The sequence below is a fragment of the Xyrauchen texanus genome, chromosome 4 (assembly GCF_025860055.1).
Source record: "Xyrauchen texanus isolate HMW12.3.18 chromosome 4, RBS_HiC_50CHRs, whole genome shotgun sequence".
Classification (NCBI taxonomy): Eukaryota; Metazoa; Chordata; class Actinopteri; order Cypriniformes; family Catostomidae; genus Xyrauchen; species Xyrauchen texanus.
In genome coordinates this window covers 30508061-30521711 of record NC_068279.1, presented here as the reverse complement: position 1 = coordinate 30521711, position 13651 = coordinate 30508061, and the positions used below count along the sequence as shown (strand labels likewise).

The 13651-nt window shown below is 43.5% G+C and overlaps 1 protein-coding gene across 2 annotated transcripts in view; it reads right to left on the bottom strand.

Annotated features, from left to right (window-relative positions):
* LOC127643291 (AT-rich interactive domain-containing protein 3A-like) overlaps positions 1 to 13651 on the bottom strand; it is an 87436-nt gene that overhangs the window by 22180 nt on the left and 51605 nt on the right. For both annotated transcript variants that reach the window (XM_052125968.1, XM_052125969.1), the window contains one exon: positions 8343 to 8415. In XM_052125968.1, the coding sequence (XP_051981928.1) occupies positions 8343 to 8415 (73 nt within the window). The remainder of the gene's footprint in view (positions 1 to 8342; positions 8416 to 13651) is intronic.

Sequence of the window (13651 nt, the reverse complement as noted above, 5' to 3'; positions counted from 1 at the left end):
AAAAGTTCTATTTTGGTCTCATCTGACCACATGACTTTCTCCCATGACTCCTCTGGATCATCCAAATGGTCATTGGCAAACTTAAGACGGGCCTTGACGTGCTGGTTTAAGCAGGGGAACCTTCCGTGCCATGCATGATTTCAAACCATGACGTCTTAGTGTATTACCAACAGTAACCTTGGAAGCGGTGGTCCCAGCTCTTTTCAGGTCATTGACCAGCTCCTCCCGTGTAGTTCTGGGCTGATTTCTCACCTTTCTTAGGATCATTGAGACCCCACGAGGTGAGATCTTGCATGGAGCCCCAGTCCGAGGGAGATTGACAGTCATGTTTAGCTTCTTCCATTTTCTAATGATTGCTCCAACAGTGGACCTTTTTTCACCAAGCTGCTTGGCAATTTCCCGTAGCCCTTTCCAGCCTTGTGGAGGTGTACAATTTTGTCTCTAGTGTCTTTGGACAGCTCTTTGGTCTTGGCCATGTTAGTAGTTGGATTCTTACTGATTGTATGGGGTGGACAGGTGTCTTTATGCAGCTAACGACCTCAAACAGGTGTATCTAATTTAGGATAATAAATGGCGTGGAGGTGGACATTTTAAAGGCAGACTAACAGGTCTTTGAGGGTCAGAATTCTAGATGATAGACAGGTGTTCAAATACTTATTTGCAGCTGTATCATACAAATAAATAGTTAAAAAATCATACATTGTGATTTCTGGATTTTTTTTTTTAGATTATGTCTCTCACAGTGGACATGCACCTACGATGACAATTTCAGACCCCTCCATGATTTCCAAGTGGGAGAACTTGCAAAATAGCAGGGTGTTCAAATACTTATTTTCCTCACTGTATTTTGAGTGATTTTGACATTGATTTTATTCACTTTTGTACATGCAGTTGTCATGGTTCTCCTTAGTTTCTTATTAATTTGCTCTGAATAGAGTAAAAATATCTTGTTATGTGGCCTTATTTATTTAATTAACTTTTGTACATGCGGTTGTCAGGGTCCAGTTACTTATTAATATGCTCTGAAATGCACGTTGCACGGGATAATATATGCATGTATGTAGGGTTATGTTTTTAAAAAGATGATATATGAGTGTTTTCAACAGTTATTTTTGAAAAATAAATTTTGTTGGTTGAATTCTAAAAAAGTGGGTCGCGACTTAATGACCAGGGGAAAATGTGGGTCCCAGGGTGGGACCAGTTGAGAACCACTGCTTTACATCATCTGTGCGATGCATGATTAGAATTACTTGTTTTTTTGTAGATGTTTTTGATCCACAACTTGCTGTAAAGAACAGAAAGGGTATAAAAAGAGACAGCATTCAATGACAAAAGGGTTGCGTGGATCTTGTCTTGGACACACATTACGTGGAACAACTTTTATTCAACCCGCTGTGAAAGGATCTCGCTGCTGAACACTTCACGACTAAACTACACAATTACTGGTGAGTGAAATTTAAACATTTACCAGCCAGTTGCCAAATATAATCACTTTAGTCTCAGAGCACATAATTTTGTTGCAAATGCAAGTGATTTCCTCTTATTGTAGTAGGTTGCGCACTGAGTGAAAGATTGATTTTGAGATTGCTCAAATGAAGATCGCGATTAATTGGAAAAACTATATTTTTACTCACCCCTATAAGGTGTGTCTGAAGGCTGAGTTGAAGGTTACAGTATTTGGACGTTTTTAGTTTTACCTGCCATAATATTGAAAGATTTACTTCTAACAATTATTCCTCAAACTAAAAAAAATAGATTAGTTGGCTCAACAACCATAACATATATAAATAAATAGATGACTCAGAAATGTGCATATTAGTAATTATATTTTCATTAATATGTACAAGACAAAATATAACTTAGAAAGTTACATAAAAAAATGTATCTTGAGTTCCTGAACTTTAGCCTACAAATCCATAAAATTTACATTTTAAGTACTTATAATTCAAACAATGAAGGCCCCTTTAGCCCTTGAACAATTTAATCATGTTTGTTTGTTTACAAGGATCTTATATGGGCATTTAATTTATTAGTTGTTATTATGAATTCATAGATATTTTTAGTATTGTTGATGTTGTTTTACTGTAAATATCTAATCATGTAAAATCACCATTAGGGTGATCTATGCTCCATAAGTGGTCAACTTCAAATCTTCCCTGTGCATGTGAATATACATGCACAGGGAAGGCAGTTTTATGGGCACTTCTTTTTGGAATCAAGTTTAATGCCTGACCTCAGTTATTATTTTCTTTAAAGCCAAGACAATTAAGTAGAAACAGTGAAATAAATGTTAATTTGAAACAACTAGGTTTTAGTTGCTAAATCTTATTCGTGTGGCATACATTTTTGAAGTAAATTAACTGAATCATTTGTGTAAAACAAAGGTTTTCTAATTGTGATAACATAAAATGACCATTAATTGAATTTACTTAAAAGTGTGATGCAAAAATGCTACATATTTATTTTTATTAAATCTAACCCATCATATTTTTCACTGCAGATGTAAAATATCAATATTTATTTAAAAGTAATTGTGGTGGTAGGTGCATGTTTGAATGCCGGCTTGTGAATGAAGAGCGAGATCAGGAAATGAGAACAGTAAGGATCATTACCTGGCAATGATTGTCTCTAACAGCTATGTGTCATTGCAGAGAGAGTTGGAGATGGATTTAGGAGTGAGCCAGTTAGGCAGAGGGAGAGCTACAACATGCACCCAGAGATTGTGCTGAACCGTTTCCGCTGAAAAGCATGAATTTTAGTTTAAAATAAGCATACCTTTTGAGTTGGAATCCCCGTCTCCCACTTCCTCCATTCCCCAACTGCGAACTTGTTACACTGGTGCCGAAACCCAGGATCTAGGAGGAAGAACGCTGCCATGGATGCCTCACCTCTGGAGAACGTATTCAAGACCCTCGCCAGCATCCACCAGACACAACATTAGGACCTCCTTGAACTGCGCACAGAACAGGAGTAGTGGTTTACTGCGCTCATCCAGGCCCAAGCGGAAGACCGGCAGGTGCTCTGGAGCTTGCTGCCCCAGGAGGGTGCTGACCACCCCACCCCATGTTCCACTAGTCAAGATGGGCCCCCAAGACGATCCGGTGGACTTCCTGGATCTCTTTGAGCGGACGGTGGGGGACTGACTTGAGGAAAGCCATCCTGCAATGGGTCGGCCGGACACCCGAGTAGCAGCGACAATGCTTCCGCTCGCCACCCATTTGCCTTTGCCCAGCAGCTCCGGGAATCCTGCTGGAGGTGGTTGCTGGCTGAGCAATGCGATATTGGAGCTGTGATCGACCTGGTGGTACTGTGGTCGGCTATGCAACATCGCCTTCCCGGATTTTCGGCTTCATCATACCACGTTGGTGGAATGTCCTTCCCAAATCCATCCGAGAAGCTGACTCACTTTCTGTCTTCAAAAAACATCTAAAAAAATATCTCTTCAATGAGCACTTAACCAGTCACAAAAAAATATATACAAATTCTTGTTGCACTTTAATCTGTTTTGAATAATATTCTGATGCTAGTGAAACTTTGTGATATGGCACTTTTTGTACCACCGTCTCCTTAAGATGATTTGCTTATGTTTTCCTCTTTTGAAAGTCAATTTGGATAAAAGCATATACCAAATGAATAAATGTAAATGTACTGGAGCAGTTTATCGCTCAACTTCTGAAAGGGATGGTGGAGAGGGTTTAGTGCCACTGCCAGGCATTGCTCCAAAAGGCCATCCAGCTGGCAGAGGACCATATGGCGGAGTATTCGGCTGGCAACCCCCAAGATCCTTCTCTCTCTCTCTCTCTCTCTCTCCTGTCTCCCCTCCTTCCCCTTCTGTCAGTCTTGTTACTCCTCCAGGTAAAATGGGGGTGCCCCCTCCCATACTGGCTCCTCGGCTTCGGGGACTGCACTACCTGCCGGTTTCCCCGGTGGACCCACTGCCACGGGCGTTTGCGTGGAGTCTGGGCAGGTCTGCTGGAGCTGTGGAGAGCCCGGGCATTTCTGGGACCAATGCCAGGTGATGGAGGTGGGGACATTGGTACGGGTCCCTGACGCGCCATAGGCCACCCCGATCGAGCTCGGACGTACTGCATACCCGTGTGTATTAACTGGGGGTACATATCAGGCCTTGGTGGATTCAGGTTGCAGCCAAACCTCCATCCATCAATACCTGGTTCAAGACTAGGCTTTAGATGCTAGTCACAAGGTGAAGGTAAGGTGTGTGGAGCTTACACCCATTTGTGACTCTTCCGTTAGTTTTTTTTGGGGCCTTGGCTACATTTCAGCGCCTTATGGACCGAGTCCTCAGACTGCACTCAGCATACGCCGCATCATCTGAGGGCGGTTCTGAGGTAGCTGAGATGGGTGGGACTCACAGCAAATCCCAAGAAGTCCTTCGGACAGGGGGTTGAGAGATGTGTTGTCACAGGTGGTTGAGGGGGAGGAGTGCCCGGTGCTGTACATCAGCCAGAAGCTTGGTACAGCACTGTTGAAAAGGTGTGTCTGGCCATCAAGTGAGCAGTCCTCACCCTTCGGTACTACCTCCTGGGACAGGCTTTCACCCTCTGTTCGGACCACGCCCCGCTCCAGTGGCTCCATCGCATGAAGGATACAAATGCGCAGATCATCCATCTGGCTCTTCAGCCTTTTACGTTTGTGGTGATCCACAGGCCGGGGAAGCAGATGGCTGTTGCAAACTTCCTCTCCAGAAATGGGTGGAGTTGGAGATGGATTTAGGAGCGAGCCAGACACCAGTGAGGCAGAGAGAGAGAGAGAAAGAGAGCTACACGCACCCAGAGACTGTGCTGAATCGTTTCCACTGAAATGCATGATTTTGAGTTGTTGTCATTGAAAAGTGTTAATTTGAGCTATAAAATTAACATACCTTTTGAGTTGGATTCGCAATCTCCATCCACCTCCTTTCCCCTAACTGCTACCTTGTTACAATAATATTTCACTATTAGATCAAATGTTGGCCCCAGACACATTCACAAATGCATTGGCTAAGCCCTGGATACACAGTGACCCCAAAACCACCTCTGTCTATTACCATCTCTGACTGAACATGCATTAGTGGATAGCATTTTGAATCCTTTATCCCAATTGTGATGCAATCCAACAGCTCCAACTGTCTCTAATGACTATAATGAGTGACAAAACTTACGGGAGTTTCCATTCTATTCATACTGTCAGTCACACAGTATGATAACACAGCTATGAAAGCCACTTGGTCATTTAATACCATAGAGACTTTATCAACAACACAACATTAAAACGAGTACTGCAGGTCATCTGCATTATGTGCTGGAAGATTAATTATTTTATGACATGTATCTAAAGCACATAACAGATCTAACAATCTCAAAAGCTTAATTCAAATATAAAGGGGTTATATAATCTTTTCATGATTATAACTGATAATTCTGTTTGTTTGTAGTAAAGTAACTAGTAAAATGTAGCCAAATAAATTATTGGGTGAAACACCCTAGGCGCACTGACAAATGAATATATCCTTTATGGCCTTGTAAAGAAGTCTAACCAAATCAAGTCACAACCACTGCCAATAACAAACACTCATTTATAAATGTAACTGAGCCTTTCATGAGTGTGCTGTGTGTTCCAATTTCCTGAGTTATCAAGTCAATGCAGATGTAGACATCAGACATAAGAACAGAGGCGGAGGGGATTTAATTATATTTGATCTCATGGCTGAGCTGACGGGAAGAGCTTCACTTTACTGCATTCAGACATTTTTATGTCATGGCATCACTAGACTGGGTGACTCCTCACTGGCTGTCTTGGATGGATTAGCCCATGGTGCAATAACAACAGAGTGAACAGTGATAAAACCTGACCTGAATTCCTGTCATCACAAATTTAAACAGATGAGACAGATGTAAATGACAACTCACCCCTCCCTGTCCTCTCTTACCTCTCAGGGCAAATAAATTAGATATCCCGGGACCTGTAACTGCCCCAAACACTGAACCAAAACACTAAGGTGGAGTTTTGCTCCAGACAAGAAAATCTGTTGCAAAGATGGTTTGACTAGTCAAAATGGCAACACATGACCTATAAACAAATATTTTACAAAAATATCACTGGAATGGGAAGATTTAGAAAATATTTACTATGTATAATTTATCATGGATGCATTGGAATATGTCCCGTATAGATGTATATAGATATGCCAATTCATTGTATATACATCAGTGTTATTTTCGTTAACATATTAAAACAAAAATTGAATGAAAACATTTTCATTAATTGAATTAAAAATAAAAACATAACAAAAAATACTTTTCCATGATGTACTACTATAATAAAATAAAAATTAACATTATTTAATTTTTGTTTTAGAAACAAAGTACATAAAATTTGGATCCTAGCAACTTGCCTTAATTAAACAAGAAAATTTCACCTGATAGCGATATCAATAGACGATCCTGAGAAATGTAACTGTGTTAGACATATTTAAATGATATTTAATAAACAATTTAACTAATTACGACAGAGTGAAAACTAATAAAACCTAAACTAAATTAAAAGGGCAAATTAAAAATACAAAACTAGAGCAATACTATGCTAAACATAATATGGAACAACACAACAATCACTAACAAAATATACACAGAAACAAACGTTAGCCTACAGTACAATGAAAAATGTTAACCTACAAATGTGCTTCATGTTAACATCTCATTTAACTGGTTTCAAGTAAAATATATATATATATCTACATTTACTTGAACATCACTGAATCAACCTGACTCCATTAACTCCAACAAAACTCATATTAATGGTTTGATCAGATCCTTAAGGAAACAACTTTAGGTTATCACTTTTTAAAGTACTATGGTATTACCATGTTTGTTTGTCTTTTTTTTCATTTTAACCATGTACCATATTAGCACCAGGTAGTAATGGCACCACCACAATGTGGTGAGCTTTTCAGTAATAATATGTTGTTTTGCTGACAGGCTGTCAGGTCAGCAACACGCCATGAATACATTTACACACAGATTTTGTCAAATGGCTTCCAAGTACCCACGTTGTAATGTGCAAGGAATGATTTCTACACAAGCGCACAGCCACAAACTGTTGAAGAGGCACATCTGTCATTATTCATGGATTAACAGAGGAGCTCTCACTCAACACCTCTTTCTCTGGAAAAATCTGCAGCATATTTTATTGACTTGGAGATGATTGTCCATGACAGGTTCATAATACAACTTTTCAGTCAATCATGCAAAAAGTACACAATATTTGAGAAAAGGAAAATTGTTTGATCATGGTGTTTTTCTAGATTACAAATTAAACAATGGCAACCAAATCAGGGAAAATCATCCAACATTATTCTATTCTATTCAAAACGTAATTTTTTGGAGGAATTATGAAATTGGAATGGGTAGATTTTAATTTTTTTCTAAATAGTTTAGTCTATACCAATACAGAGCCACTCAAAATAACAAAAACAGTTCTGTATGCACCGAAAATAGCTCTTTAATTCTGTCCTGATTTGTTTTCTTTTTTTTTTTAAAGGGCGGCAAACATCCTCACATTGTGTAAGACCATTAAAAATCTTCTATTTCCCCTAAAAAGTATCTGAGACTGATGTCTCCTGAAGCATCTTGATGGGAAAATTTTTCAAATGATGTACCTCCCTCCTCATTAAAGCATAAATTTAATTATGGTATTGCAAGCTAACATAATACCAGGATGCTTCCTTCCCCACTGTGGCAAGGTCATCCCCTCAGGGATGTTTTCACATAATCTGAGAGTAATTATAAAACAAACAGCAGAAGCCGTTGTTTCAGATAGCATCAGAGGCAGAAAAACACCACAGTGGCAGCAACACTTCAGAGAACTGGAAGTTTCAAGAGGGAAACCTGAATAAGCCTATCACAATAGTATCTACACATTTGCAGCTTTTAGCAAAACAATAAACCCTACATTTCTATTGTTGGCAAGCCTGCATATGGGTGTTAGACATTTAAGATTCTTTGTTTTAGAATTCAGGTGGCAATCATCTAAACACACAATTATAATCAAACATATTTATTGAAACTGTTCACATGAAAGAGGATCCTCATGATTTCCTAAGTTTGTATTAATTTAACTTGATTTCAAACACCTTTTAATACAGATTCTGTTATTTATTTCGATAAAGAAGAAAAAAAAAAACTTAGCTAGAATACAGCTTGAAAGCCCCTGATTCTATAATTACCTGTATGCAAACATTTTCATTTAATGGTAACATAAGCTTGTGTAATGTGTGTGTGTAGGGATGTGTGTGCTTTTTACATTTGCAATCTTAGCTGCACACACACAGATACAAGACTCACCTCTTTTCTGCATGAAACTGAAGAGATCGTCAAGAAACTCCTTTCTTTTCTCATCATCATCTAGTTCATACAGCTGTGAAATGACAAACAATATGAATCATTAGTATTTTGAGAGGATGGCATATTATGTTTATGTTGTGCTGAGAGTTCTTAATAGCAGTTTTACCTAATGTATACACAAGGGCCAGAAATTAACCAGGACTCTGTGCAAAAATGCCACAAAAAGTGACAGAAATCCCACAGATATTTTAAATGTGGGGACAAAAAGACCCCTTAGTGAATTCATCAGATTCATCTTAAAAATAAATTCTAGGAAAACATTTATTGTGTTATGATATTTACTATAAAACAGATACTTTTGTCTTTTGATGTTGATTTGATTTTATAGGTAACAGCCATTATCGTTTGGGTTGAGAATTATTTCAATTCATTGATTAAGCTAAAGTATCTTGACATAAATGGACAGCACACTCTTCCAGGAAGCAAATAATGCTCCTTAATAAAATAGCTAATTTCTGACAATCTGGCTAATCTGTCTTTAAATATATTGTATTAAGGCTTGATTCTGATACACACACAAAGTGTGAAACCACATGCATTCTACGCAAGCTTTTCCCCTTATTGGCATATCCATTATGCTTCTCATCTTGTCCCTCTCTCTGAATGGACCTGCTCAAAAGAACCTTTTAAAAGCTGTCTCAAGAAGAAGACTGCAGCCTGAAGGAAATATGCTCCTCAACCTTCACTTTCAATAAGTCTTAGGCCACGTTAACAGGAGAGCAGGTCGATGCAGGAAGACAGAGGGATGACCTTTGGAAACAGCGGGGCACATGGAACAAGGCCACAGAGATAATAACCGATCATTTAAGAGTGTATTAGCTGTCACCAATATTAAAGGACCGATGCAATCAATGCCTTGGAAAGAAGGTACAGTGGGTTTAAAGTGTGAACAAGACACAACAGGCTTTTTCCCATTTGTGACATTTCAAATGTGCGGAGCACAAATATAAAATGTGCTGTTTGAAACTCAACAAGCAAACTCTGATATGACATTAACCTCTTAAATGCAGTAAAGCCTGTAGTCACCAAAGATTAGTCTTTATCCTATATACATTGAAGAGTTATTTAAAGAAAGGTACATTTAAATTAGTCAGTTCACCTAAAATTCATCATTTACTCATCCTCATGTCTTTCCAAACTTGTATGACTTTCTTTTTTAAAAAGATGTTTTAGGCAGAATGACAGCCTCAGTCACCATTCACTTATTATTGATTTTTATTTCTCCATACAATGAAAGTGAATGGTGACTGAGGTTATAAGTATTTTACCTTCTCCTTTTGTGTTCTATGGAAGATAGAAAGTCATATAGGTTTGGAATGACAGAATTGTCATTTTTGTGTGAACTAACCCTTTAACTTAAATTAATTTACCCTTGCTACGTAGTTGTCCAGTTGTGATTTAATTGTGTTTGTGTGGATAGTGATGAATAGCCACAGACAGGGAGTGCAGTATGACCAACGGTGTAGCATGAGGCACAGAATGTGTAATATAAAAATCCTGCTTCCTCGTCTGTCGCTCACTTCGACGTTGTGTCGAATAAGCGACACTAGGGGTCTCTCTTGAGCGCCGAATATGCCTCTGAACTATGAAAAAAGGCCAATGAGAAGTTGGCAGACAGTATTTGCATACCCCACCCCCGGACATACGGGTATTTAAGCGGGCAAATACGACGAGTTCATTAATTTGTTTTCTTCGGAGCCGATAGTAGTGCATGCAGTCTGCTGCGAGTCACACACACCAGTTCCTGCCTTTTCCTCTGACGCTCTGCATGCTGTTGGATTGACGGCGCATAACAGCGGCTTTCTCCTTCTTGCACGGCTGTGCATTCTGCCCCTGGGCGCTTCGACAGCGCAGAGAAAACTCGAAAAAGTTATTAAAAGAGTGATTTTCTTTAAAAGAGTAATTTCCTCTAAAAGAGCAGAACACAGCGGCGTTGAACGTCCTTTTCAGTACGCGTCTTTGCAAAGATGCCTTTCCGCCCCTGTGTTGTTCCTGGATGCAGTAGAGTGCTCTCGGCTTCAGACGGCCACAGGCGTTGTCTCGTGTGTCTGGGCAGCGATCACACCGAGGCTGCGTTTGTGGATGGTTCATGCTCTCACTGCGAGAGCATGACCATGGCAACGTTGCGGTCGCGGCTTGCTTTCAATAGAAAATAGGTGGCCCTGATCCCGATGTGCTGCAGGAACTGCGCTCAGCGACCGACCTCGCCCTTAGAGCTACGAAGGTCACAGCGCAGTCACTCGGGCAGGTGATGGCCACGCTCGTGGTCCAGGAACGTCATCCATGGTTGAACTTGGTCGAGATGCGTGAAACCGACAATGCTCGCTTCCTCAACGCCCCTGTCTCCCAGTTCAGCCTCTTCGGCGACACCGTCGAGGACTTCACCCAGCAGTTCTCTGTGGTGAAGAAGCAGACAGAGGCCATATCTCACATCATGCCCTGCTGCAAGCCTGCCGCCATGGGCCATGCCCCGTCTGCTTGCCGAGGGCGTCCCTCTGCGGCTAAGAAACACCCTGCTCCGTCTCAACCTGGGCCCAGCTCTCAGCCCCAACATCGAGCATCCCGCAGGAGGCGCACGCCCCCTATCTCACGGACCCCCTCGAGGACCCGGAAGGCTCCCAGGAGCTCCTGAGACCTCAAAACCCAGAGTCCAAGATGTTAGCTCCGGAGGTGGTAAGACCGCTCCATCCCCCGGTGGAGGGCCGGGAGGAGAATCTTGTGTTCAAATTATTACATTCTCAAAATTATCACATTCTCAAAAACAGAGCTATTTCCTTTGTCTCTGGGTCACCTGGCCCGCAAATGCCGTTCTCACGACACTTAGCTTCCAGATCTCAACAGTCCCGGCTTCCTGAAAGCGGTACCCCCACCCTCAGTCCCACGACTGTTCCCCGGCCGGCCTGTTCAAACTAGTCCAGAGGACGCCAACATCGGACCTCCTCCTCAGTCACGAACCCGCCCCCTGCCAGGTGCGCGGAGCAAGGTAAGTGCTTTGAGTTTTTTCTCAGCACCAAAGCCTCGGGACGCACCCTTGCCTCCCGACGCCGCATTACCTGCTACGCCCCGCAGGGTATGTCAAAAATACTCGTCCCCTTGGTGCCCCTAGCACGGAGTTTGGAGGCGTGGCTTTCACTGCCCAACCCGTCACGCTGGCTGGGCCGGACCATTCGACTCGGTTACGCAATTCAGTTTGCCAGGCCCCCGCCCCCATTCGCGGGCGTCCGTTTTTCCGCAGTACATGACGAACATGCCAATTCCCTACGCACGAAAATCGCTACTCTTTTACTCAAAGACGTGATAGAGCCTGTACCTCCAACCAAAATGAAGAAGGGTTTCTACAGCCCTTACTTCGTTGTACCCAAGAAAGGCGGCGGCTTACGACCGATCTTGGACTTGCAAGTTTTCAACTGGGCTCTGCTCAAACTCCCGTTCAAAATGCTCACACAAAAACATATCCTGACTTGAGTCCGGCATCTAGATTGGTTCGCAGCGGTAGACCTGAAGGACGCGTACTTCCACGTCTTGATTCTGTCGCAACATCGACCCTTTCTACAGTTCGCGTTCGACGGTCAGGCGTATCAGTACAAGGTCCTCCCCTTCGGCCTGTCTCTGTCCCCTCGTGTCTTCACGAAAGTCGCAGAGGCAGCCCTTGCCCCGCTCCGAGAAGCCGGCATCCACATACTCAACTACCTCGATGACTGGCTCATCTTGGCCCCCTCGCGAGAGTTACTATGCGCGCACAGAGACCAGGTGCTCAGGCACCTCAGCCGTTTGGGGCTTCAGGTCAACTGGGAAATGAGCAAGCTCACCCCGGTTCAGAGCATCTCTTTTCTCGGCATGGAGTTGTGCAACGAGCGTGCGCAGTCAGTGCTGAAATGCCTCATTCCTTCAAGCCAGGCACAATGGTCCCTTTAAAACTTTTCCAAAGGCTCCTGGGGCATATGGCATCCTCCGCGGCGGTCACGCCTCTGGGGTTGATGCATATGAGACCACTTCAGCACTGGCTTCAGACTTGAGTCCCGAGACAAGCATGGCGCCACGGCATGCACCGTGTGATGATCACCACCGCCTGCTTCCAGTCATTCAAACCCTGGACAGACCTCTGCTTTTACGGGCAGGAGTACCCTTGCAGCAGGTGTCCCGATGCGTCTTGGTTACGACGGACGCCTCCAGATCGGGTTGGGGCGCCGTGTGTAATGGGCACGCAGCTGCGGGCCATTGGAAAGGGGCCCTGCTGCGCTGGCACATCAACCGCCTAGAGTTGTTGACTGTTTTCCTTGCCCTGAGGAAGTTTCTCCCACTAGTTTGGGACAAACATATCCTAGTCATGTCAGACAGCACCACAGTGGTAGCGCGTACATAAATCGCCAAGGCGGCATACGCTCCCGCCACATGTCACGACTCGCCCGTCGTCTCCTCCTTTGGAGCCAGCAGTGACTCAGGTCACTGCGTGCCACTCACATCCCCAGCAACCTCAATGTGACAACGCTTGCCCAGTGGAGAGTGGAGGCTTCACCCCCAGTTGGTCCAGCTGATTTGGGAATGATTCGGCAAGGCCCAGTTAGACCTGTTTGCCTCCCGAGAAACCTCCCACTGCCCGCTCTGGTATACCTGAACAGAGGCTCCCCTCGGGGCAGACGCACTGGCACACAGCTGGCCCATGGGGCTGCGCAAGTACGCATTTCCCCCAGTGAGCCTTCTTGCACAGGTGCTGTGCAAGGTCAGGGAGGACGAGGAGCAAGTCACCCTAGTGGCTCCTTACTGGCCCACTCGGACTTGGTTGTCGGACCTTACGCTTCTCGCAACAGCCCCTCCCTGGCGAATTCCCTCGAGGAAGGACCTTCTTTCTCAGAAACGGGGCACGCTCTGGCATCCGCACCCAGACCTCTGGAACCTCCACGTCTGGCCCCTGGATGGGACGTGGAAGATCTAGCCGGTCTACCACCTGGTGTCGTAGACACGATCAACCAAGCCAGAGCCCCTTCCACCAGGCACCTTTACACCCTAAAGTGGCGACTGTTCGCGAATTTGTGTTTTTCCCGGGCTGAAGACCCACAGAGGTGCGCAGTTAGGTCAGTGCTTTTATTTCGACAGTAGAGGTTGGAGGGGAGGCTGTCCCCTTCCACCCTAAAGGTGTATGTCGCCGCCATCGCGGCTCACCACGATGCAGTAGACGGCAAGTCTCTGGGTAAGCACGACTTAATTATCAGGTTCCTAAAAGGCGCCCGGAGGTTAAATTCCTCCCGGCC